The 27,455-nt window shown below is 38.0% G+C and overlaps 1 protein-coding gene across 1 annotated transcript; it reads right to left on the bottom strand.

Annotated features, from left to right (window-relative positions):
* Positions 1–27,455, bottom strand: LOC113888680 (transcription initiation protein SPT3 homolog; the record flags this gene model as incomplete). The annotated part of the gene is made up of 5 exons (XM_027535710.1): positions 1–161; positions 4,837–4,927; positions 8,992–9,078; positions 10,255–10,301; positions 27,347–27,455. Coding segments are annotated over 5 exons (480 nt in total), but the record flags the coding sequence as incomplete, so codon positions are not given.

Here is a 27,455-nt window from a genome sequence, read left to right as displayed (position 1 = left end):
CAAGGGAAGCATGTACTATACCTCCATTCTTTCTTGTTTAACTTCATCAATTTCATCATCTTCAAACATTGCCAAGAGTTCTCCTGTTTGGTCAATAGAGTTGAGAAAGTCTTGAGCGATTTTTTGTCTTTTGTTTACATTATTGCTGCCACTCAATTTGTCTTCATGAAGATAAAGGAAGGAAAAACAAAATATTCTTAAATAGGTTTACATCAGTCCTAACCATTGTTAAGTACGGAATACTGCATGTAAAATTCAAAACTGGAATTCTCTCAAAATAATCTTCAAAAGGAGAACCCTTGTATCCAAAATAAAGCATAATGTCTTACAGAATTGAATCACCTACTTATGTCATGAATAAGATTAAGTGAATAAACCAAATAATCAATTACTACAGTAAGTATTTATAGACTGATTAAAATTTCTTACCAAAAAAAAAAAAAGAAGGGCTATCAGATTTGGAAAAAGAATCCTGCTATGGCAAGCCCAATTGAGAAAATAAAAACAAAGACATAAACAAAGGCATTAAGATTGCAACTTGAAATTAAAAGAAGAAAATACTAGGTACATTACTATGACAATATATGTAAAATCTATGGATGAGATTTTACTCTTTTTCTCATAAGAGATAAAACTATCACTCTTACTTAAAAGCAAAACAAAACTCTAAGAAAAGTTACTGCAAAAAGTCAGGAAGGAATGTAACATACAATACATAATTAGTACAGTTTATTACACAAAAGTATCAGTGTGACTTAGTAAGAACTGGATTATTTTTTAATGTGACAAATTACATACTCATATACCAATAAAGACAACCCTAACATTTTAGAGTGAGAATAAAAACTGTCATTCCCTGTTCCAATACAACTTTGTTATCATCCACCTCATTTGTGTTGCTACTGTCAAATATACTACATATCTGTATGCTACAGACTCAGCAGTACAATTATATATATTAATACAATTACTAACACAGTTATATTTTCTTTTATATTTACCTACATAATTACATTTATAGATACCCTCTGGGAGGTGTGTGGGTGTGTGTGTGTATGCATGTGGATTTAATTTCTACTTGTTTCTATTAATATAATTTCTATTTCTTAATTGGTATTCTCTATTTTGTGAGACACTGTAACCATACTTTTGTTATATTTACTATGGTTTCTTTAAGTTTTTTGAACGTATTTATCAGTTAAGTTCAGTTCAGTCACTCAGTCATGTCTGACTCTTTGTGACCCCATGGACTGCAGCATGCCAGGCTTCCCTGTCCATCACAAACTCTCAGAGCTTACTCAAACTCATGTCCATCGAGTTGGTGATGCCATCCAACCATCTCATCCTCTGTTGTCCCCTTCTTCTCCTGCCTTCAATCTTTCCCAGCATCAGGGTCTTTTCCAATAAGTCAGTTCTTTGCATCAGGTGGCCAAAGTATTGGAGTTTTTTATACTCCAAAATATTTAATGTATTTATAATAGCTATTTAAAGTTTTCATCTGTGAAGCCCAACATCTGGCCCTCCTCAAAGGTACTTTGTCTTATCTGCTTATTCTTGTCCTTTTTATGGATCATATATATCTGTTTTTTTGCATGTCTAGTATTTTGTTGTTATTGATGAAAATGGATATTTTAGGAAATATACTAGAGCAACTGTAGATAATTCCCTTTCCTTCCTGGGGCTTGTTGTCATCATTCGCTTGTTTTTTTTTTGTTGTTTGTTTGGTTAGTGACTTGGCTGCACACTTTCCCTCTCAGTGTGTAGCCTTCGATGTTGCTCTTCAGACAGCACAGCCTTGAGCGTGTGAAGAGCTTACTCCACCACCAGGAATGATTGTGGTTTTTAAGTCAGGTTCTCTTTTGCTGTCACTTTTCTCTCCATTAAGTTTCTGGCTGGTCTGACTCTATTTGTATCATACACAGCTGTTAGCTTCCACTAATTGCTGGCTCAGAGTTCTGCTGTTTGAATAATACTATTGAGCACAAATTGCTCCACGGACTGATCTAAATAATTTGGGTCACTCTGCAGAGTCAAGGTTGACCAGCCTGTAAGTTTTGCTCTGACCCCAGGAGGGGGGTCTTCTTAGCTATTGCTCTTCTTAGCTACTGCTTTCTTTTGTTAAAACTTTAAGCTGGTGCACTGTTTTCTGTGTTGTTATTAGTATTAGAGTAACCAGCTTCCTCTTAATGGCTCACCACCAGGATCTCCATTGTTTTAAAACACTCTTAGTCAAGAACTTCCAAATGCTCTTTTCCAAAGAGTCAGTCCCTGCAGGAAGAGCTGTAGAGCTCTCTGCTATTAAGGCTCTCTCTTACTGGCTGAATCTTTGTACTTCTGTACTAGAGCTGGAGTTGGGAAGAGCAATCAGTAGTCCAAGAAAGCCTGTCCTGGATCTAAGAGGGGGGACCTCATTAGAGATGGCAGACTCCTGTCTTCAAGGCTTGTCTCTTCTCGTGTGAAGCTTTATTCCCTGTGAGCAAGTCAAGATGTGGAGAAGGCAATGGCACCCCACTCCAGTATTCTTGCCTGGAAAATCCCATGGACAGAGGAGCCTAGTAGGCTGCAGTCCCTGGGGTCACTGTGAGTTGGGCACAACTGAGCGGCTTCGTTTTCATTTTTCACTTTCATGCATTGGAGAAGGAAATGGCAACCCACTCCAGTGTTCTTGCCTGGAGAATCCCAGGGATGGCGGAGCCTGGTGGGCTGCTGTCTATGGGGTTGCACAGAGTCGGACACGACTGAAGAGACTTAGCAGCAGCAGCAAGTCAAGATGGGGCAACCTGAGAGCTTGCCTATTACTAGAGGATGAGTGACAGTCACAGTCCTTTTAGCTGTGCTTGCCTAGCTCTGAAGTTCTGCAACACAGAGCTGAAGAAGATGAGAGATGCTGACCTCCTGCCCTTCCTGGGGTGAAACTGTCACCCTAGATTAGGGGGTAGAGAAGCAGGTGTCCAGTGTTCTTGGACACATTTACCCAGAGTGAAGCTTGTATCATTTTGAGCTGGGGCACTCTGAGCTGGAAGGGAGGAGAGAGGTGATGAGAGCAGACTGCGGCTCAAATGCAACAGGTTCTCACTGTTTTTAGTGAGATTTAGTAGACTGCCTGAATATGGTTTTCCATTTGCTCTCTGCCCTTAAGAATAGTTTCTAGAGATTTTAAACTATTATTTTTCTTAATGCTCATGAATTAAATGTGTTTCTCTGGGCAAAGAGTCTACCACAGTCCTCACACGGCCATTCCAGAAGACCCACTTCAGTATTAAATGTATTTTACCTGAGTATTTTATTTTATAAATTGTATGAACTACAGTGCACCCTTGAAGAACACAAGTTTGAAACATGTGTATCCACTTAAACCTGGATTTTTTTTTTTTTTTTCACTAAATGCATACTACATGACTCTACGTGGTTGGAGAATATGGGGACACAGAACAGTGTATATGAGGGCCAATTGTAAAGTTTTTGGCAAATTTAACTGTACAGACAGCTAGCACCTCTAACCTCCATGTTGCTCAAGGGTCAACTGTATTTTAGAAGTTTATATAAGGCACACAAAATTAGAAAATTTAAATGATAAAGTGGAGAGGTTCGAGATAAACTAAGGAGGAGAGGGCATCAAACTGACACATGACAGTGTGAGTGAAACTGAGTACTAGTCTGAGCTGCCCGGGGCTCAAAGCATCCTAACAGCCACCACTGATGCAGTGGCAGCAGTGTATCCGCTGCCTTTCATATGTCATAGTGAACTGTAATGGCCAGTAATATAATTTCTGACTTTCAAATGAGAAAAGTGACCCTCAATGATGCTTCCAGAAAGAAAGCAGAGAACCGGGATTAATAATTTCGGTCTGTTTGCTCCAAGTCTTTGTTTTTTATGCTCTCCATAAATGAAAGCATTTAAATTCATTTGGAGAACTATTTTGCAGGAGTTAAATTGTATGAGAACTGTAGGAATATGAAATAGACAATACTGATTAAATGTTTGATCAGAATTTTTTTTTTTTGACACAGCTATTACTCTTGTGGATCTGTTGAGGATTAATGAAAGTAACTGGTTCTCTTTCAAAGTCAGTTAACTCTTTAGTTGGTTCTGAGCAATTTTCTGGAATTGTCCTTAGTACAGTAGAGTTTGTTTAGCTACTTTATCACTAGCAAAGGATACCACTATACAGTGACCATATTCAATAGAAAGTAGATGTGTTATTTCTAAAAACACAAACATTTATTTTGATTAGTAATATTATTTAGTAATTATCTGTTTTCAGCTTATCAGTATTTGATTTTTGCAACATAAATATTTTTTCTAAATATCCTAAAATAGGGAATTAAGTTGGAAAATCAGCTAAGGAAAAATTCCCACTTTGTGTCAGATTTTTTGTTAAGATTTCAAACAGCCCAGAAATAATACATTAAAATGATGTGACTTTACATTATAAAATATATCAGATACTTTCTATAATAAATTAACAAAAACCATACATGTCAATTTCAAAGATATAATAGTTCAGGCTCCCTATATTCACAACAGAAAAATTATGTTTTCTAAAATCAATTATGTTTTAAATTGGCACAATTTTCTGTTTCATGATATTCTGATGTAAAGCAGGTTATTTTATTAAAAGAAGAATTAAAATAACAGATTACTCTGAAGTCACACAATTGGAAAATCACAAGATTTAAGTACCAACTATATAAATATTTGGACAGTTACTAAACTACATATTTAATAGAAGGACATATATTGAACTCTGATGGGAGTTATCTACTTTGATTCTATATAAATGTGTCATCAGCATACAGGAGTCACATAAGTTTTAGTTTAGTGCTTTAAGTTACCTTCCAGAAGATCATCCTCGTCAATGCCTTTGACAATCTTTGATTTGTAGTCTCGGAAAAACATGTATTTTAGCAGTCTTCTAAGTTTTTTCTATTAAAAATATGAAATAAGTAAAGAAGAAACCTTACACATACATTCATTTTAATGATTAAAAACTACTATGATAACTAAATCCCCTTCATGGATCACAGCCTTGTCGTAGTGAAAGGGCTTGTGTAACTCCAAGAAGCCATGCCATGTAGGGCCATACAAGATGTAGAGGTCATAGTGGAGAATTCTGACAAAATGCGGTTCACTGGAGGAGGGAACAGCCAACCCATCTCTTGGCAGTATTCTTGCCAAGAGAACCCCATGAACAGTATGAAAAGGCAAAAAGATATGACACCGGGAGATCAGCCTCCCAGGTCAGAAGGTATCCAATATGCTACTGGGGAAGAATGAAGGGCAATTACTAATAGTTTCAGAAAGAATGAAGCAGCTGGGTCAAAGTGGAAATGATGTTCAGTTGTGGATGTGTCTGGGGGCAAAAGTAAAATCCAATGCTGTAAAGAAAAGGTCAGGGGAGCATGGCGTGCTGCAAGTCAATGGGGTTGCAAAGAGTCAGACACAACTTAGTGAATAAACAGCAGCAACAAGAAGAGTGATAACTAAACAGAATAAACTTGTACCCCAGGACCACTGGAGAAATACAGCAATTCTCAGCATAGTACTATGAATACAAAACTTAGTCATCAAATTAAAGATAAAGGCTAAAACACAAGCATTTTTAAAAGCACATTTGAAAGTATTCAGATACTCCAGAATCACAATTAATTTTGGTTTTTTCTGGGTTTTTTTGGTTTTTTTTTTGGTTAAATTCCTTCTGAAGATTGCAATAAATATCACACTCTCCACACTAAGCTGACAATACTGTCTTTGCGGAATTTTGTACACCTTCAAGACCAAATTTCATTTTTTAAAATGATTTATAAACACCTATACAAAAGTTTGCAACAACTGTTTTAAGAAGTCAAGCACTTTCCTTTTTTATTTTTTTTAATTCCCTGAGAATCTTTTATTTAGAAGAGTTGGTTTATGTTTTATATTTCTGGAAAACATCCTGTAATCTGAGAAACGTTATTTTTTATGAAACTCAAAGCTGATGAATGATAGCTGAGGCTTTTTTAGGTTTATTAGAAGACTACAATACCGCTTAACTTTAAAAGTAACTGATGTGTGTGCTCAGTCGTGTCTGACTATTTGCGACCCCATGGACTGCAGCCTGCCAGGCTCCTCTATCCATGGGATTTTCCAGGCAAGAATACAGAATTGGTTGCCAGTTGTATGCTTACACTTAGAGTAGATGATTACTGGTTTCTGGTCTTCAGGTTTAAGATTCCTAATGACAGCTGAAACATATTTTACAAAGCTCTTTTACATGCATTTTGATATTTTTGATAGCCCTGAGATACAGACAAACATTATCATCTTTTTTTCATATATAGGGAAACTGAGGTTCAAGATAGTCTCACAATTAGAGCCAAGCAGGGCCAGAAGGAACACATAACCTTTGAACCTCCGTCTCCTTATTTACAAGGTAAGTAAAGTACTTACCTTAGAGGAACATTGTGAGAAATAAATCAGAAAATGAGCGAAGCTGTCTAGTGCAGTATGTAAAATACAGTGGGCAGTCAACAACTTCTACTTGAATATAAACCGGAATTATTAAGAGGAAAAAACATATACTTGCATCCAGGTCTTTGCTATCCCTCCTTTCTCTTTGTTCTGATTCCATTCAGTACTTTAGATTTGATTTTGTCTTATATTACAGTTGTGTAAACTACTTTAAATTCTGTTTGGAACATGTCAGCATATAAATAAAATTATTATTTTGAGGAGAAAGATGAGAACACTGGCAACTATCCTATTACAGCTATGTTCCTGGTTGCTTAAAAGATTCTGATTAAGAGTCCTCTGGCCAGTAGAAGGGCTTTGACAATCGGTGTATGTTCCTGAAGGGTCCATAGGATTTAAAACATTGACTCCTCCAAGAGGCAGGAAAAAGTGTCAACGCAGACTACTTTTTGTGCTGGCCTGTTTACCTCTGTTGATGAAAAAGAAAAAAACGACTGGAGGTATTCTGCTAACTCCAGTTACCCAGCTGTCTCGGTCCCTGCTTCTCCAAGGGCACATTCAGGCTCCTTCCTCTCAGCACCATTTGCTGTATGGTGCCTACTTCTCCTTTGTCTTCCTAGTGAAGTCACTAGCTCCTGAATAGCCTTACTCTTCACTATCTCGCTAAAACCTTCCTTCGTATTCACTTCGAGAGCCATCACACTAAATCATGATTTGCCTTGATTACTAAGCCTGAACCCTGGTTGCTGCTGCTGCTGCTAAGTCGCTTCAGTCATGTCTGACTCTGTGCGACCCCATAGATGGCAGCCCACCAGGCTCCCCCGTCCCTGGGATTCTCCAGGCAAGAACACCAAAGTGGGTTGCCATTTCCTTCTCCAATGCATGGAAGTGAAAAGTGAAAGTGAAGTCGCTCAGTCGTCTCTGACTCTTCGCGACCCCATGGACTGCAGCCCACCAGGCTCCTCCGTCCATGGGATTTTCCAGGCAAGAGTACTGGAGTGGGGTGCCATCGCCTTCTCCGGCACCCTGGCTAGTTCCATTCTAATATAACTGCATGAGTTTCAACCTAGGCAGAAAACCTCCATTCCACCACATTCTACAGACTCTCCATCTAACCACACAACCTTAAAATAATCAAAAGGCTCAAAATGCTTCTTCAACTCAATGATACAGATTTCTTAAACCAGATTATAGCTTCTTGATAGTAAAGACATTTCTTTTCTCTTTATAGTCCTCATAGCACGTAAGAGTCAATGAACTAAAAATTCATAAAATTCCATGGTAGACTGGTGGAGGTGCAGTTTGTATATCCCACGGCATAAAGAAGAGAAAAATCCTTCATCCAAGTTTAGTCAATCTTCAATCAATCAGAAGGAAAGGTTTTTATGAATACAAAGTAATGGGTATCAGAAAGCTATGTTCACAGGATATCCTGAGGGTCAGATGGGATGCCTTCTGATAAAAACTTGAGCCACAAACATACAAAAATGGTGAAAGAAAAACAGGTAAGTGTAATTAAAAGACCAGGGTAAAAGAATAGAGAAATGAAAGCTGGAGCATTAGGAACTAAGCCCTGGGTGCTCATCTGGGTTAGCAGCTACCATAACATGCTCTGGTTACTCAGCTCGTTTCTCCACATATAACAATCTTTTAGATGAAAACTACTAAAAACACACAGAAAGTCACAAAATGTTTTTAACTAGCTACTCATGGAAGATAGTTATGACAAAATTATATGCTTAAATAGTTTAATATCAGAGTTCAAAGATAGATTTCTAGCAAATTAAAAAAACCCTAAGTAATAGAGTGTATATTTTGTGCTATTGCAATATTCATCTTGATTGATTTGCCTTTTCCTATTAACCAGTGTCACAGAAAAACTTTGTATTTCAAGAGAAAAACTACTCTATGAACGTCTACAATCCTGTATAAAATTAGAAAAATAAATATGCCATTTAGTTATATCCCAGTTACCAGAACAAAGTACCCAGTCAAGATCTAGTGAATTTTATGTAGCAATGAAAATGTCTAAATAGACATGTTAAGGATAAGTGACATGTAAAATATCATGTAAGAAACGAGTTGCCAGTCCAGGTTCGATCCACGATACTGGATGCTTGGGGCTAGTGCACTGGGATGATCCAGAGGGATGGTATGGGGAGGGAGGAGGGAGGAGGGTTCAGGATGGGGAACACATGTATACCTGTGGTGGATTCATTTTGATATTTGTCAAAACTAATACAATTATGTAAAGTTTAAAAATAAAATAAAATTTAAAAAAAAAAAAAAAAAAAAAAGGATAAGTGAGAATTAGTTGTCAGCAGTTTTACATAAGTGCCCTTGTCCATGTAAAAATAAAAATAAAAAAAATCAATTCTGTTGTAGTAAACCACTTTGTTGTGCAAACTATGAGGACCCAAACATGAGTTCAACACTTATGATTCCAATATGAAAGCCATATAACAAGGGTAGCTTCCTTACATAAGTGTAATTAAACACAAAGTATGGCATTTCAATACAGTGAAATTCTTTTACATTACCTTATCCTTGCGCATCAGAAACAGAAGATCTTCAGCAGAGATTACTCTTGCTCCCCGAAGCTGAGAAACTTCAGCAGCTTGCTGTAACTAACAACAAAGGAAATTTTTCTTAATAATCTAAATTAAATATACTACAGTCACGGTGTCTCAAGAGAGATAAATACACTAAGAGTTAAAAATCTTTGGGGATCACCCAGCAATCACATTACTGCTTTAAAAAGCAAAATGTCTTATGTTTAATGGTATAAAAAAATGCAATTAACTTATATGCCCACCTGTAACTGATACAATAAACAGAAATCCTTGATTTCTTTCATGCAAAAGAAAAATCAAGTGCAGCTTCCAGAAATGCATTAATGCACCTGAAAATAATTTTATGAAATTTTATCCTTATATCCATGTGAGCAATGGTTTTGCTCAGTATCACTGGTTGAATAACTATATTATTAATCTGAGTTCCCATGCTGGTATGATTTGAAATAGGCCCATTCAGAACTTTAAAAGATCAACAAAAACAGTAGCTGTTTCTAATATCCAAAGGAAAAAAAATAGTTTTAGTTTTGGCAAGTCTTCAGTGGGCAAAGGATTCAGTCCATAAATCATAATACTGGACTGCATTAATTTCTTTCCACACTAATCACATACACACAAAAAGTTAACTGTATCTGGAATGCACAACACAAAACATACTGCATGAAAAGTTAGATTCCCCTTGAAATGTTCATCTGGGCCCTTCTATCTACAAAGTTGAGAGTTTTCTGGAATTCAGAAGTCCCAGAAACACAATCTTACTTGAAAATGACCTGGAAAATAAAAGAATGTGAAAAATGATAGTTCTATTTTTTTGGCACAGGCAAAACCAGTTTCTTATTTTGATTAGTTAGAAGGAATATAAAATACATCCAGCTGAAAAAAATAAAGATGCTGGAGAAAACAGTACAAAAATGTGCCTGTAAGTTCTTCCAAATTTGATCAATGGTGATTGCAGCAAACCAACTCTATCCAATATTATAAAAATATTTACATACAAAAGCTGTTCCTGAATGCATCCTTCTTTGAAAGGAATAAATCTAACACATATTCCTAAGAACTAATCTTTTAAAAGTGACACACTGTTATCTTAACAATTACAAAGAAATCAAATAGTGCATTTGTACTAAAGAAATTCTGGATGTTCAAGCAATTTTGCTAAGTAAGCTTCAAACCTCGTCTAAATACACAGACTATGAAACAGACTATAAACTCCCTATGTGTCAGCCTTACCGCTGAATTTCCTGGATACTGGTGGTTGGTATATAAACATAATTCACCTAAATATAGAAATTTAAATTTAACTGTGAACCATTTAAAAAGAAATCTTGGGGGAGAGGTTTTTAAAAAGATGATATATCTGCCCAGAAAGAAACTAAGTTTTCAGTAGGAAAAACGTGAACATATTTTTCTAAAAATTGGAAGAATGTCAGGGAAATACGTGTGCATGTGTTTTTTCCAAAGAAAAACATTTCTGTCACAGCATAAAACACACACAATCAATGTGGAGCAGAATATGGACTCAGTATCCACTTGTCTGGACACATACAGAGAACTAGAAGGCCACACCATCAGGTAACGTTTTTATTTTCTCAGACGAAGGATGGTATTGATTTGAAAACTTGAAAATACGACACAGATATAAGCAATTTTTTCTCATGTTGAGGAAAGATCATGATAAGTATACATCCCTAAGTAGTCTTCCCAATAAATCAACTGTTTATCAACCCTACATATAAATAATCTGTATTTATAACACTCTCCAAAATGTTAGTTTACAAACACACTCAACTAGGGAAAATGAAAATGGAAAATAAAGACTTGGAAGAGTCAGCCATTTAAACACCCTTTCAATACCAGTACACAACTATCATGGGATCTGGAATTTATGTCTCAGTTATGTTGTCATAATTAGGAAAACTTTATCTTTAGGTTTTGTCTATCTTATTTACTGATTTCCCTCACCTAACCTGTACCCTCACTAGCACTGGCTCTACTGGGCACCTAACCTAGTACCCTCACTAGCATTGGTTCTTCTGGTCACCTAACCTAGTATCCTTACTAGCCCTGGCTCTGCTGGGCACCTAACCTAGTATCCTCACTAGCACTGGCAATGCTGGTCACCTAACCTAGTATCCTCACTAGCACTGGCTCTGCTGGGTACCTAAACTAGTATCCTCACTAGCACTGGCTCTGCTGGGCACGTAAACTAGTATCCTCACCAGCACTGACTCTGCTGGGCACCTAACCTAGTATCCTCACTAGCACTGGCTCTGCTGGGCACGTAAACTAGTATCCTCACTAGCACTGGCTCTGCTGGGCACGTAAACTAGTATCCTCACTAGCACTGGCAATGCTGGTCACCTAAACTAGTATCCTCACTAGCCCTGGCTCTGCTGGGCACCTAACCTAGTATCCTCACTAGCACTGGCAATGCTGGTCACCTAACCTAGTATCCTCACTAGCACTGGCTCTGCTGGGTACCTAAACTAGTATCCTCACTAGCACTGGCTCTGCTGGGCACGTAAACTAGTATCCTCACTAGCACTGACTCTGCTGGGCACCTAACCTAGTATCCTCACTAGCACTGGCTCTGCTGGGCACGTAAACTAGTATCCTCACTAGCACTGGCTCTGCTGGGCACGTAAACTAGTATCCTCACTAGCACTGGCAATGCTGGTCACCTAAACTAGTATCCTCACTAGCCCTGGCTCTGCTGGGCACCTAAACTAGTATCCTCACTAGCACTGGCAATGCTGGTCACCTAACCTAGTACCCTCACTAGCACTGGCTCTGCTGGGCACCTAACCTAGTACCCTCACTAGCACTGGCTCTGCTGGGCACCTAACCTAGTACCCTCACTGGCACTGGCTCTGCTGGGCACCTAACCTAGTACCCTCACTGGCACTGGCTCTGCTGGGCACCTAACCTAGTACCCTCACTAGCACTGGCAATGCTGGTCACCTAACCTAGTACCCTCACTAGCACTGGCTCTGCTGGTCACCTAACCTAGTACCCTCATTAGACTGGCTCTGCTGGTCACCTAACCTAGTACCCTCACTGGCACTGGCTCTGCTGGGCACCTAACCTAGTACCCTCACTAGCACTGGCAATGCTGGTCACCTAACCTAGTACCCTCACTAGCACTGGCTCTGCTGGGCACCTAACCTAGTACCCTCACTAGCACTGGCAATGCTGGTCACCTAACCTAGTACCCTCACTGGCACTGGCTCTGCTGGGCACCTAACCTAGTACCCTCACTGGCACTGGCTCTGCTGGGCACCTAACCTAGCACCTTCACTAGCACTTGCACTGCTGGAGCTCCACAAGAAGCCTTGAACCTCATGAAGTGAGTCCTCCAGATGAAAGTTATCACTGTTACTGCAACAAGCCCAGCTGACCCCGACATGTCCCATGCTCCAAAACAACCTCGGCCACAGTCTCACCTCCTTTTCTCTGCCGACTAAGGAGGGCAAGCTTGTTAACTAATGACAGTGTTTGCACTCAAGTGTGTACTGCCCATTGGCTAACTTCAAGAAATTTTACGAGAGAGTAAAGCTCCTCTTCGACAACACAGGCTTAAAAAGCAAGTCAGCAGGAGGCTGGTTCAGTTCCACCGGACACTGAGCTCAGGATCAAGTGCATTCAGTGTGAAAACAATACTAGAAACAGGAAACCAAATCACAAAATATTTCTAATACCTTCAGTGTCAAAAAAAAAAAAAAAAAAAAAAGCTGATTCTATATGGTAAGAATCCCTTAATTTTTTTCCTTGAAAATAAATGGAAGTTGTACTTCATCATTCACTGTGGCAAGTCAAATATTTCTGGCAGTATTGAAAATGACATGATAGTCCATTTTATGATTTTTCATTACAATGGAAGTAGCATACATTTAATTGCATTATAAAATATATAAGAATTGACAGAACATGGGAATATTTTAAGACCAATAACTAGTTGAATGAGTATACAGAATAAACTTTCTTAACTATACAGATAAAGGGATGGTGACAGGAACCTTACAGAGATTTACTTGTAACTCAGTAAAATATTTTGCTAAAAGATATTATTCTGCAATAGCAACTCATTTAAAGCATTGATTTTTTCTTGATAAATATTATTTCCATTCTTTCAGTTCAGTTCAGTCACTCAGTTGCGTCCAACTCTTGGCAACCCCATGAATCACACCACGCCAGGCCTCCCTGTCCATCACCAACTCCCGGACTTCACTCAAACTCATGTCCATCAAGTTGGTGATACCATCCAACCATCTCATCCTCTATCGTCCCCTTCTCCTCCTGCCCCCAATCCCTCCCAGCATCAGGGTCTTTTCCAATGAGTCAACTCTTCACATGAGGTGGCCAAAGTACTGGAGTTTCAGCCTCAGCATCAGTCCTAGCAATGAACACCCAGGACTGATCTCCTTTAGGATGGACTGGTTGGATCTCCTTGCAGTCCAAGGGACTCTCAAGAGTCTTCTCCAACACCACAGTTCAAAAGCATCAGTTCTTCAGCGCTCAGCCTTCTTCACAGTCCAACTCTCACATCCATACATGACTACAGGAAAAACCATAGCCTTGACTAGACGGACCTTTGTTGACAAAGTAATATCTCTGCTTTTCAATATGCTATCTAGGTTGGTCATAACTTTCTTTCCAAGGAGTAAGCGTCTTTTAATTTCATGGCTGCAGTCACCATCTGCAGTGATTTTGGAGCCCCAAAAAATAAAGTCTGACACTGTTTCCACTGTTTCCCCATCTATTTCCCATTCTATTTTTTAGTGTAAACTAAAAATACTATATTTAACTGTTTAAAAGAAAAATATTTCCCCTAGCATATTAACACTTATCATGTTTGCATTTTAAATATTTTGCAATAGTTTATTTATAGGCTGAGGATAAAGTTTAAACTTTACATGACATCTTAAATGCCTCATCTTTGATCCCACAAATAAATCTCTCCTCAACTTCTCATTGCCATCAATGATGCTAACATTGGAAGATTCTTTCTCACTCTCTTTTATTTTCACTAACTTCCGTTGATTTTATTGTTTTAATTGGCTCGGGGTCTTGAATTTGCTGTCTGCTTCCACAGTATTCATTTGAACCTAGGCCTCTGGGGTTTTTGCTTTGTTGTTATCAAGTCATGTTCAACTCTTTGCGACCCCACGGAATGTAGCGTTACAGGGTCCTCTGTCCATAGGATTTCCCAAGCAAGAAGACTGGAGTGCATTGCCATTTCCTTCTCCAGGGGATCTTCCTGACCCATGTCTCCTGTGCTGCAGGCAAATTCTTTACCGTGAGCCACCAGGAAAACCCTGGAGTTTTTGCTTATTGCTTTCTAAACTTCAGTGTCTCCAAATGGTGATGTATCTTAGATTAAGTGTTAACATGATCTTCCTCAAATATAATGCCCACAACTTGTATTCCGGGATCTGTGATAATCCACTGTTATCTGACTTCAATGTGGTTTATAAAGATCAACTCACAGATATTCCCTATACTTCATTCTTATTAAATTTGTTTTTCTGTCATATTTTTCTACATTTATTCTCCGGTAAGTTCCGTTCTGTCTTTATGCCTTTGTGCACTTATGACAGTTCATTTTATGTGTCACCCTAACTGGGCTACTGCGTGTCCAGACATTTGGGCAAACATTCTGAGTGTGACTGTGAGGGTATTTCTGGATGAGATTAATATCTGAATTCCTAGGCTAAGGAAAGCAGATTGCCACTCCTCTCCACCAGCCCCTGCTAATGTTAGTGAGCCTCAACCAATCAGCTGAAGAGGGATCTCCTTCTGCTTAACTGCCTTAAATGGGGACTTAGATCTTTTCTAGCCTTTGGACGTGGACTAAAATATCTCCTATTTCTCAGGCTTTTGGACTTGAACTGCAGTCTGCCTCCCCTGGGTCTCTGGCTTGCCAACAATGGAAACTGGGATTCTTAGCCTCCACAGTCATGTGAGCCAATTCCTTATAATAAATCTATGTACACACACATACACACACGTGTACACACGCACATACATGTAACCTATTGGTTCTGTTTTTTTCTGGAGAATCCTAGTATAATACTATACTCAAGTTATAAGAAATTCTTGATTATTTATGGGATACAATTTCATTGTTTTTGTTTTTCCTCAGAGACTCATCAGGAGTCTGCCAGATTCTCTTTAACAGTTACATTCTGGATTTTTGTTCTCTTGATCTCTTTTGTTCTCACTTATTTTCTTTCTTTCGGTAGAGCACATTCCCTGGAAGTTTCTCTCTTTTGTTTTTAAGCATATTCATAATAGCTGCTTTATAAAATCCCTGTCTGCTGTTTCAGCATCTGGGCCATCTTATAGTCAGTCACCCTGTTGTTTTCACTCTTGGCTATGGATCATGTTTCCTTGTTACTTTGTATTTTAAGAATACTCTGATTTTATCTGAGCTATTGTAAATGATACATTGTGAGGACTCTGGGTTCTGTTATATTCCTCTAAAGAATAATGATAACTGTTTTTTTTGTAATGATATATTGTAAGGACTCTGCATTCTGTTGTGTTTCTCTAAACAATACTGATAACTTTCTTAAACAGGCAGCTAACTAAAATGAATTCAATTTGTAGTATTTACAGTCTTCCTCCAGTGGTGGGATACAGCTGAAAAATACCTCTCATACCTTCCTGAGAAAAGATGTGTGGAAAACAAAAGTTTTAAAGATTCTATATGTCCAAAAAATCATTTATGCTACCCCGATATTCAATTTATAGTCTACCTAGGTATAAGATTTGAGATTTAAAATAATTTTTTTTCTCAGAAATTTAAAAACACTGTTCTATCATCTTCAAACTTAAAATGTTACTGCTGAGAAATTCAGTTTGTTTGTTTGATTCTGGAACTTCTGTGATTCCCCCACCAGCCCCCTTCCTAAGAAACTTTTACTATTTTTCTCTTTGTACCAGAATTTATTGCTGGTACCAGAATTTCATGCTGTTATGCCTTGATGAGGCTCTTTCTTCATATATTTTCCTGGACACAGGGATATTTTAACTCATATATTCTTGTCCTCCAAGTCTGGGAAATTTTCTTAGATTACTGTGAAAATTTCCTGTTTTCTGGATTCTTTCCAGAACATCTATTAATTGAATGCTGGTGGTCTTTGTGTGTGGGGTCTCTGAGTTCTTTCTGTTCAGTCTCTCTGGAACCTACACTGTTTTGTCAGAATGGCAAAGGGGCAGCTGGCTGCCTGCGTGGTTGTGGCAGGGCATGGGAATAAAACTGCTCCATGACTTGTTAGTGATGATGCTCTCGTGTTTCCAGAGGTATCCTGAATCCTGATTTGTGCCCCCCTGTTCCAAGCTTTCATCTTCTTCAAATCTGTTAAACTTTTAGCATTTCTATCCACTTTTAAGAGTCCATAATTACTTGACATATCTCATCTGCTATTTAATATCCCATTTTTTTGATCTTGATAGATTTATGCTTTTAAAAATTATTTTGCTGGCATTCAGTGGGTTTCTGAGAAGGTTTGAAGACAAGCAATGTCTTACCCATGTTTAAATGAAAGCTGATGTTCTCTTTACATGCTGACATTTACTAAATGTACTATCCCATGCTTCCTGCCTTCTACATATCATCTCATTTAACCCTCACAACAAACCTAAGAGAGATGTCAAGGTACATAAAACTTGGACTAAATAATAAATGCTCAACATTAAGCCATTCATCTTTCTCTCCAAGATTAGTTTCTTATTCAGAACACAGGAAGGTATGATCACTAAACAGTCTTACATTGCATAGAAAATCTACCCACAAAAACATTAATTTGCCTTTGAAAACATTTTCACTGCTGGCAAATAAATGGTTGCCAAAAAGAGGTTTGGATCAAAACATTCACGTCAGTTGCTTCATGGAGACACAGCTTAAGGACTGAGAACTCAGCAAGTGTTAGAAAGGAAATAGATTTGTAACTAAATGCAGTCAACATTCAGACTATTATAAATGTAAGATATTTGACTTAATCCGTTCCTATCATATGATCTCCTTGTTCTATTTTGGTAACTAGTCTTCCACTGTCTTAGACATTTGAAACATAAATAAGTGCATCAACTGGTTAAAAGATGTGCCAAATTTTTTAGAATTTCATTTTAACTCTTCTTTTTAGAAGACTAAGTCAAACACAGTCAAGTGTTTAAAAAATATGATAAGGCTATAATTACCAGTATCTCATGATTCAAAGAATTCATTTTTATTTATATATGCATTTGAAAGAATGACCAATGACAATCAATATAAGCTTGGAAAGCTTAAAAAAATGTCCAATAAGAACAGCAATCCCGACAAGAAACTAATTCTTTGGTTATTCTTATTTAAATGTGAAAGTGGCAGAACAACAACCATTTGAAAGTTTTCTTTTAAACTATTTTGCATGTAAGTTATTTGTAAGTAAATTTCAAGTTTAAACAAATCAAATTTTGAAGGCAAAAAGATATTTTGAAAAATTTTTAAAGTTGAAATTAAACTAATAAACTAGACTATACTTTAAATATATGATGAAAAATTATACTATACTCACAATTGCACTCATCTCACACGCTAGTAAAGTAATGCTCAAAATTCTCCAAGCCAGGCTTCAGCAATATGTGAACCGTGAACTTCCTGATGTTCAAGCTGGTTTTAGAAAAGGCAGAGGAACCAGAGATCATATTGCCAACATCCGCTGGATCATGGAAAAAGCAAGAGAGTTCCAGAAAAACATCTACTTCTGCTTTATTGACTATGCCAAAGCCTTTGACTGTGTGGATCACAATAAACTGTGGAAAATTCTGAAAGAGATGGGAATACCAGACCACCTGACCTGCCTCTTGAGAAATCTGTATGCATGTCAGGAAGCAACAGTTAGAACTGTACCTGGAACAACAGACTGGTTCCAAATAGGAAAAGGAGTACGTCAAGGCTGTATATTGTTACCCTGCTTATTTAACTTATATGCAGAGTACATCATGAGAAATGCTGGACTGGAAGAAACACAAGCTGGAATCAAGATTGCCGGGAGAAATATCAATAACCTCAGATATGCAGATGACACCACCCTTCTGGCAGAAAGTGAAGAGGAACTAAAAAGCCTCTTGATGAAACTGAAAGTGGAGAGTGAAAAAGTTGGCTTAAAGCTCAACATTCAGAAAACGAAGATCATGGCATCTGGTCCCATCACTTCATGGGAAATAGATGGGGAAACAGTGGAAACAGTGTCAGACTTTATTTTTTTGGGCTCCAAAATCACTGCAGATGGTGACTGCAGCCATGAAATTAAAAGACGCTTACTCCTTGGAAGGAAAGTTATGACCAATCTAGATAGCATATTCAAAAGCAGAGACATTACTTTGCCAACAAAGGTCTGTCTAGTCAAGGCTATGGTTTTTCCTGTGGTCATGGTATGGATGTGAGAGTTGGACTGTGAAGAAGGCTGAGCACCGAAGAATTGATGCTTTTGAACTGTGGTGTTGGAGAAGACTCTTGAGAGTCCCTTGGACTGCAAGGAGATCCAACCAGTCCATTCTGAAGGCGATCAGCCCTGGGATTTCTTTGGAAGGAATGATGCTAAAGCTGAAACTCCAGTACTTTGGCCACCTCATGTGAAAAGTTGACTCATTGGAAAAGACTCTGATGCTGGGAGGGATTGGGGGCAGGAGGAGAAGGGGACGACAGAGGATGAGATGGCTGGATGGCATCACTGACTCGATGGACATGAGTCTCAGCAAACTCTGGGAGTTGGTGTTGGACAGGGAGGCCTGGTGTGCTGCGATTCATGGGGTCACAAAGAGTCGGACACGACTGAGTGACTGATCTGATCTGATCAGATACTTTAAATATGGAACAACAGACTGGTTCCAAATAGGAAAAAGAGTACATCAAGGTTGTATATTGTCACCCTGCTTATTTAACTTATATGCAGAGTACATCATGAGAAAGGCTGGGCTGGAAGAAGCACAAGCTGGAATCAAGATTGCTGGGAGAAATATCAATAACCTCAGATATGCAGATGACACCACCCTTCTCTTGATAAAACTGAAAGAGGAGAGTGAAAAAGTTGGCTTAAAGCTCAACATTCAGAAAACGAAGATCATGGCATCTGGTGCCATCACTTCATGGGAAATAGATGGGGAAACAGTGGCTCCAAAATCACTGCAGATGGTGACTGCAGCCATGAAATTAAAAGATGCTTACTCCTTGGAAGGAAAGTTATGACCAACCTAGATGGCATATTCAAAAGCAGAGACATTACTTTGCCAACAAAGGTCCGTCTAGTCAAGGCCATGGTTTTTCCAGTAGTCATGTATGGATGTGAGAGTTGGACTGTGAAGAAGGCTGAGCGCCAAAGAATTGATGCTTCTGAACTGTTGTGTTGGATAAGACTCTTGAAAGTCCCCTGGATTGCAAGGAGATCCAACCAGTCCATTCTGAAAGAAATCACTCTTGGGTGTTCTTTGGAAGGAATGATGCTGAAGCTGAAATTGCAGTACTTTGGCCACCTCATGCAAAGAGTTGACTCATTGGAAAAGACTCTGAAGCTGGGAGGGATTGGGGGCAGGAGGAGAAGGGGACGACAGAGGATGAGATGGCTGGATGGCGTCACTGACTCGACGGACGTGAGTCTGAGTCAACTCCGGGAGTTGGTGATGGACAGGGAGGCCTGGCGTGTTGTGATTCATGGGGTTGCAAAGAGTCGAACACAACTGAGCGACTGAACTGAACTGATACTTTAAATACTATAGTATGCTAGATTATAGTTAAATACTATACTATTAACTAACTACAATTAATGTTATTTAAAATTTAACTATTTACTATTTAACTATTAAAACTAAAATACTCTCTACTTAAACTAAAATATGATTAAAATTGTACAAATGTGGCAGCAGATCTTGAAGCTGTTCAGTATTACATACAGCTATCTTTCCGTTAGTTGATAACTGAAAAACGGTACTGGTACAAATATGTATGTTTCATTTGCATTTCTTAAAATTATAGATGCATAAAGCTTTTTGGCAGCCTATAAAATGTATACCTTCCTGGTCTACATTTCATGTTTTGTTTTTTCCCTCTGCTTATTTCCTGCCATCTTAGTGCCTCCTTCTGTTCACACTTCTGAAAAAGGCATCTACTGAAAGAACTATAGTCATTACTTATTTCTCCAAAGGACAAAATAATAACAGATATAAGACTCAGTTAATTACTTTTCTGCAGAACACTACCTAATTTTTCCACATGATAACTTGGTTTCATTTCACCCTAGAATGTTTAGGAATAAACATAGGTCTTGTCCTAAATCTTCATGTTTAGGTCAGGGTATTAAACGCACTGAATTACACCAGACCACACACAGACCAATGTAATGACTGGAAAAACTACCAAATGGAAAGAATAATGCTAAAGAATAATCATGAGGAAATGAGAAAAACTATTTTCTAATTTTATCTCTATTGCTATCACCATTGTTTTTACAAAAGCAATTTTATCATTTTGTCTTTTTGTTGAGAAAATATAGGGACAAAGTGCCAACTTTACAATTTCAGAACTGCAGCTTTTCACACTGGGTCTCAGAACTCGAGCAATGAACAAGGAGGGCAAGGGTCTGCTATGAAATTCAGTTAAAGTTTGGTTTTCTCTGTCAGTACGGTGTATCTTGAAGAGAGTTCCAGAGAATTCCGATTACTCCCTCCATTTTAAAGTCTCACTCAGTCAGCAGATTGTCTCCACGCAAGGCACTACACCACTGACTCCACAAGCAGTTCAATGAAGAAGCTGTAGAAAATCATTACTTTAAAGAAGTTTCCAAAGCCACCTTCAGTTCTTTCCTCTCATTGATGTTTAAGGGAGGTAATAACGTGCAGTATACAGTAATCCCGTAGTCACGGCTATCTCCACTTATTTAGAAAGGAGAAATTACATTTTGGTGTCAGCATAAGAAAATTTGTAACTTTCAGGCTACCACTGGACTATAACTTAGCACTTATGACTTATTTTACTGTAAACAAATTTAGGATGTAAATATTTATGTGGATAAATTACATGTATATTACTTATATACATGTAATTTATATATACACATGCATATACACATAGATTTATATTTGTATGTATTTACACTCTCATATATATGTGTGTATATATCATTAGAACCACTTCGTTACAAGTTTTAAGAAAATAATTTTACCTAGAGTTCAAGTGGAAAACTAGATGGACTTCTTTTGATAGAGAACTAATACTTTCTCAAATAAATTCTCTTGAATCAACTCGCCATGAAACACACTGCACGTGTCAGTGTGCATACATTCTGAAGCTACAGTTTTGAACGGAATAGCTGATCATTCTAATCCTCAAGTTCTTCAAGTGGGAACTGAACAGATGTGAACAACAAACGAGCTCCAAAGAGCCTCTGGCCTTTCCTTTCTCGTTTTAGTATTTAACACTAGGTATACTGTACTTCTGGCTGCATAATTAGCACTTGCATCAATGAGAGAAGAAATAAAAAAGAAGAATCACAAGGAGAAATAGTACAACTTAGTGAGAGGCACATGGGAGTCGGTTTTCAAAGCAAAGTCCTCTTAGTTATACCAGTGGAAAGGACAACCCATCCAATTAACTGAGTGTGGCAGGAAGCAGGAGGTTGGACTATTATTTAGCATTAATGACTTATTTTACCATAATGTTTGCCATGGTACACAAATAAGCAGGTGATATAATTATTCCAGCATCCTACTCAATAGTTCCAGATACATTTGAAAGCCAAAGCCAGTTGCAAAATGGGATTAAAGCAATGCAATTACTAATGTGTAGAAGAGACTCCTCTCTATCCATTTCCAGTGTGCGCTATGCTTTTATCATGTGATGAGCAGAGGTAATTTGTATATGCTTCCCCCTTGGTCTGTCAGAGAAAGTAGCTCTTATTCAAATTTTGTATCCGTACACTGCTTGCATAGGAAAACCAATCAAGGTTGTATATAGTATTTATCAAATTAGCTGTAGGACATGCAAACTAAATGAAAAGTCAAGTTTCCTAGGCTCAGATATCAGTCCTGTGTTCCACTCAAGAATTTTAGGAGTTACTAAAAAGGGCTTGAGAAGGTGATACACTATAGATCTTGTTACACTCCCAGACCACTGTGAAGGTTAGATGAAAAGATGTGGAGCACATGCTTAGAGAGGGCTTCCCAGGTGGTGACTTGGGAAGATCCCCTGGAGGAGGGCACGGCAGCCCACTCCAGTATTCTGCAATGGAGAACCCCATGGACAGAGAAGCCTGGTGGACTATGGTCAGTCCACAGGGTCACAAAGAGTCGGACACAACTGAAGCAACTTAGCACACATGCGCATTCTTAGAGACCAATTAAGCACTCTACCACCACAAGATACGGTGTGGGGATGGATAATGTGGAATAGCAGCCTACACAAGAAAAGAAAAAATTTCACTGTTAATTCAGCAGGCAGAGAAAATGTTTCAGATTTGCGGCAAAAAACCAAACCAAGATATTCTCAAAGGAGTCATTCATATCAGACATAAAATGGTACAAACTTCAACAATACTCACACCATCACATCCTGAGAAAGCAGATAGCATAGAGAAGACAGAACCCTCGTCCTTCAAAAACGCAACCCACCCTGGAGCAAAGACCTAACCACTCCCTTCCCACTGTGCTTCCTGGGGTCCTTGTAGGACTTCGGCTTACTCCTTATCATCCTACTTTGTAAAGATCTCTTCACAAGAAAAAGGCTTTCCTTCCAGAAATGGAAGGAAACGTTCCATTAAAAGGTAAACTCTCCATTAAGACGTATTAGAAACAAGTGAAAGAGCAGTGAAGCAATTTGGCAAAAGTCATGTGAAAGAAAGGTGCGTGACTGGTGCATGGAAACTGGCACAGGGACTAGAAGGCTGAAGACCGCTGATCCTAAGGTGAGCTCTAAGTGAACGTGGCCGATAACCAAACACCACGGAGACCGCGCTAACCAAAACAAACACACCCAGGAATAATACCTGTTCTCTTGCAGGGATGTTAAAAGGAACGAGTGAGGAAGACAAAGTAAATGTAGAAAAGATAATGCCTAAAACAATTATCAGGCCCCCAAATACTAGTCTTTTATTTCCTTCTGTGGACTCACAGGGCAGTGATTTTACTAAAAGAGAAGTCATGGAAGGGTAACTCTTCAAACTGCAGTCACACAGAATGAGGTTAAAATGAAGTAAGCATGGTTAAAAACCTATGAGTTAATTGAATACTAGGCCCTGGTTTGTTCAAGATGTATTTATTGAGCACCTGAAAGTGAAAGTCATTCAGTCGTGTCTGACTCTTTGCGATCCCATGGACTATCAGTCCATGGAATTCTCCAGGCCAGAATACTGGAGTGGGTAGCCCAGCCCTTTCTCCAGTGTACTTCTTGACCAGGCATTGAATTCAGGTCTTCTGCATTGCGGGGGGATTCTTTACCAACTGAGCTATCAGAGAAGCCATTAAGCACCTAGTGTATGCCAACCACTGGGCTTGGAAGTGGATATTATGCTAATTAGAAGTAAAGCAAGCAAGCAAACAAGAAAAAAAATCAAAACATGGTTCCTAAACTCATGGATTTACAGATCATGCTTATTTTTTTAGTAAAGATGCATAATAAATAAGAGCAGATGTTACACAATTTTGATTTAAACGAAGTTAAACAAGTTAATGCTGAAAATCAGAGCTGAGTGGTAAGTGCCATAACTCGTACCCTGTGTTGAAAAGCACAGGGTCCAGCTAACACCTTGGCGAATGCTGCACAAGGAAGCCACACACTACACTGAGGTTACTCATCTGGAAGGAGTCCCAGGACAGTGCTACGGATTATGGAAAATATAAGGAAGAAACCTAAAGAAAATATCCCGAATAGTTCTGTCAGATATTAGCCATGATTAGTTTCCAGCCTAAAGGCAAATCAAATTGCCTCCCAGTCTCTAAATCAGGACTTGGAGAAAAGCTCATATTTCAGAACTTACCTGGCGGAGTCTCAGCTAACATATGCGTGCCTGCAGCATCTCTGGGGATGACCCATATGGGATCATTGATATTTACTTGAATACGCGTTTGTCAGTCAGGGGGTTGGAATGAAAAGATTAGCAAGTTAAACTGGGTAACTAGAGAAGAGAGGAACTGCTATGAAGTAATTTTTAGCAAGAGAAACAAGATGGAGCAATGTATAATATAGACCAATTTTTTATTTTAAAAAAAGCAACAATAGGGACAAGCCTTGTATGTGTTAAAGTTTCTATATATTTATACATACGTAACTTAAGTATACATAAGTATATGCTATAATATACATGTATAACTTAAATAAGTGAAAGTAGCATCTAAGATAAAAATATAATTTGAAGAGGAGGTATGATTTTTAAAAGTTTTAAGAATCTGTTTCTCTTGTTATAAAAGCTGAAACTTACTTGATAAGGATTAAGTTGGCAACTAAATTACACCTCACTGTAATTTTTTCAATGTTATTTTTAACATTTTTAAATGTTATTAAAAATCTTAGCATTATTTTCAGTGTAGCTTTTAACTTAGATTTAACCACTAGGTATTTCCAGAAAAAATTATGTTTCTGTTCTTTAAAGTGCATTTTAATTAACATTCATTTTCCAAGAACACTGATTTGAAAAGGCTATTTCACTTCCCTCTAGTGCAGAGAAAGGATCCCATTTAAACTTTTGAAGGGCACAGAAAAAAATAAACAAGTCTGCTGAACATAATTTCCCTTTTATTCCTTCTGAAAAGTTATGAAATAAAATCTATTATTTAATTACACTGGATCAAGAAACAGGAAGAAAAGGATGCATTTAAGTCACAACACTCCTAAAAGAATAAATTACTATACTTCCTCTGGGAAGAAAAGTGTTTTAATATATGGATAGGCATTGCCTAAATATTTCAAATCTACTTTCCTAAGGTGTGAAAGGCTTTCAACAAAAATCAACAATAAAACAGCCATGTAAAAATTGAACAAAGAAATAAAAAAAAAAAAAACTGCTTGCTAGGATTGATTTATAAGTGTCCTGTAGTATTAAAGAATTTAGGTTTTGCTCTGAAATGTTTCTATCAGTTTACTTTAAAATAAAAAAACCCCTCTGATATGCACAGCTAGGAAAATTTTATTAGACAAGTAGGGTTTATCTTTGCTGTGCTTAAGTAAAATTTACAAGAGGTACCAAATTTACTACAATGGCTATGGAAATAAGAATAAAGGCGTTCAGTTTTTTTTTTAACATGCAGTAGGATTCTGGAGTTGATCAGACTCCAGCAGGGCACCAGGCATAATGAGCAGATCAGACAGGATCACTGCCTTCATATGATCTGCAGCAGAGGTCAACAAGCTCTTTGTGTAAAGTGTCAAACAGTAAATATTTTCAGCTTTGAAGGCCACTCTGTTGCATCTACCCAACTTTACCCAACTTAGCACACATCTAGCTACATGTTCTATGAATGAGCATGGCTGTGTTCCATGGAAATACCATTTATAAAAACAGGCAAAGGCCAATTTCATCCATGTATCTTGGTTTGCTGGCTCCTGGTCTAAATTATTATGGAGAAAATATAAAAATGATACTGTGTTACAAAAACAACGCTATTCTATAAAGTAAAACAAAATAAAAGTAGCACTCAAAACCCAACAAAAACTTAAAAGAGTTTAAATACGTGCTTCATATATGGAAATGCAGATACAGAATAGTTGGAAAAACACATGATTAGTTATATTAGCTATTCACAAGTTTCGATGTGATCTTATAAACTATTTTATTAAAATAGCATTTGGAGCTTTTTTTTTTTTTTCCTTTTTTTAATTTATTTATTTTTAAACTTTACATAATTGTATTAGTTTTGCCAAATATCAAAATGAATCCGCCACAGGTATACATGTGTTCCCCATCCTGAACCCTCCTCCTTCCTCCCTCCCCATACCATCCCTCTGGGTCGTCCCAGTGCACTAGCCCCAAGCATCCAGTATCGTGCATCGAACCTGGACTGGCAACTCGTTTCTTACATGATATACATGTTTCAATGCCATTCTCCCAAATCTTCCCACCCTCTCCCTCTCCCACAGAGTCCATAAGACTGTTCTATACATCAGTGTCTCTCTTGCTGTCTCATACACTGGGTTATTGTCACCATCTTTCTAAATTCCATATATATGCGTTAGTATACTGTATTTATGTTTTTCCTTCTGGCTTACTTCACTCTGTATAATAGGCTCCAGTTTCATCCACCTCATTAGAACTGATTCAAATGTATTCTTTTTAATGGCTGAGTAATACTCCATTGTGTATATGTACCACAGCTTTCTTATCCATTCATCTGCTGATGGGCATCTAGGTTGCTTCCATGTCCTGGCTATTATAAACAGTGCTGCGATGAACATTGGGGTACACGTGTCTCTTTCCCTTCTGGTTTCCTCAGTGTGTATGCCCAGCAGTGGGATTGCTTTTGATCTTTACTTGCAAAGTGTATACCTGTAAAATCCTATCTTCTAACACTTTTACACAGGCTATAAGCACCTAAAACAAAAACCTTTTTCAAATAGATATTTGTACTCTTGAGCAACACACTAAATGTTGTATTTCTACTATATTCTCCTGATATGATCAATAATTCTGCTGAATTATGGAGAATCACAACTTTAAGATGCATAATTAATTAAATATATTGACAGTGAGAAGGAATCCAGAACACAAACCCATAAAGAGCCAACAGCTTTGGATTTGTTACAATGAAATTAATTAGCCCTCCTCCCTTGAGAGATTTTCCCTTCCTTTGTATGTGTGGTCAAAAAGTTGGATGTCAGTCTCTTGATGTGTAATTTATTTCTTCCATTTCAAAAGTGAGTTAATTTTAGCCAAGTCAATTTTAGCCAAGAAATCTCAACAGAGAACAGGTAGCTATTTCGTGCCATGTCTTACAGAAGCAAGACTAAAGCAAGCTCTGGCCTTCAATTTGTCTTCAATTTGTCATTCATTCTCTCAACAAATATTTATTGAGCGCCTCCTGTACACTGTACTCTGTGCTAGGAACTAGGTGGCCATATTGAAAAAAATAGCCATGGTCTGTCTTCAAGGAACTTCCATTATGACCAGGAATGAATAAATCTATATGTTAAAGATTTATAAGTCATATGAATGATATAAGGAAAAACTGGATTGTTGACACAGGAGACACCTATGTTACACAGGGGTGTCAAGGAATGCCTCTCAAACATTTTAGACGTTCAAGCTGCGAACTGAGACCTCAAGGATGATAGGAATCTAGTCATTCACAGAGCACTCACTGGTGAGAGTGGTGAAGAGCAGCATACAGGCAGGGAAAAACATGTTGAAAGACCCTTCGACAGCAAAGAACTTGGCTTGAATGAGACGCTGAGACATGACGACAGTGAG

This window comes from Bos indicus x Bos taurus, unplaced genomic scaffold, assembly GCF_003369695.1.
Source record: "Bos indicus x Bos taurus breed Angus x Brahman F1 hybrid unplaced genomic scaffold, Bos_hybrid_MaternalHap_v2.0 tig00000922_arrow_arrow_obj, whole genome shotgun sequence".
Taxonomy (NCBI): domain Eukaryota; kingdom Metazoa; phylum Chordata; class Mammalia; order Artiodactyla; family Bovidae; genus Bos; species Bos indicus x Bos taurus.
This window is presented reverse-complemented; position numbering and strand designations above follow the sequence as displayed.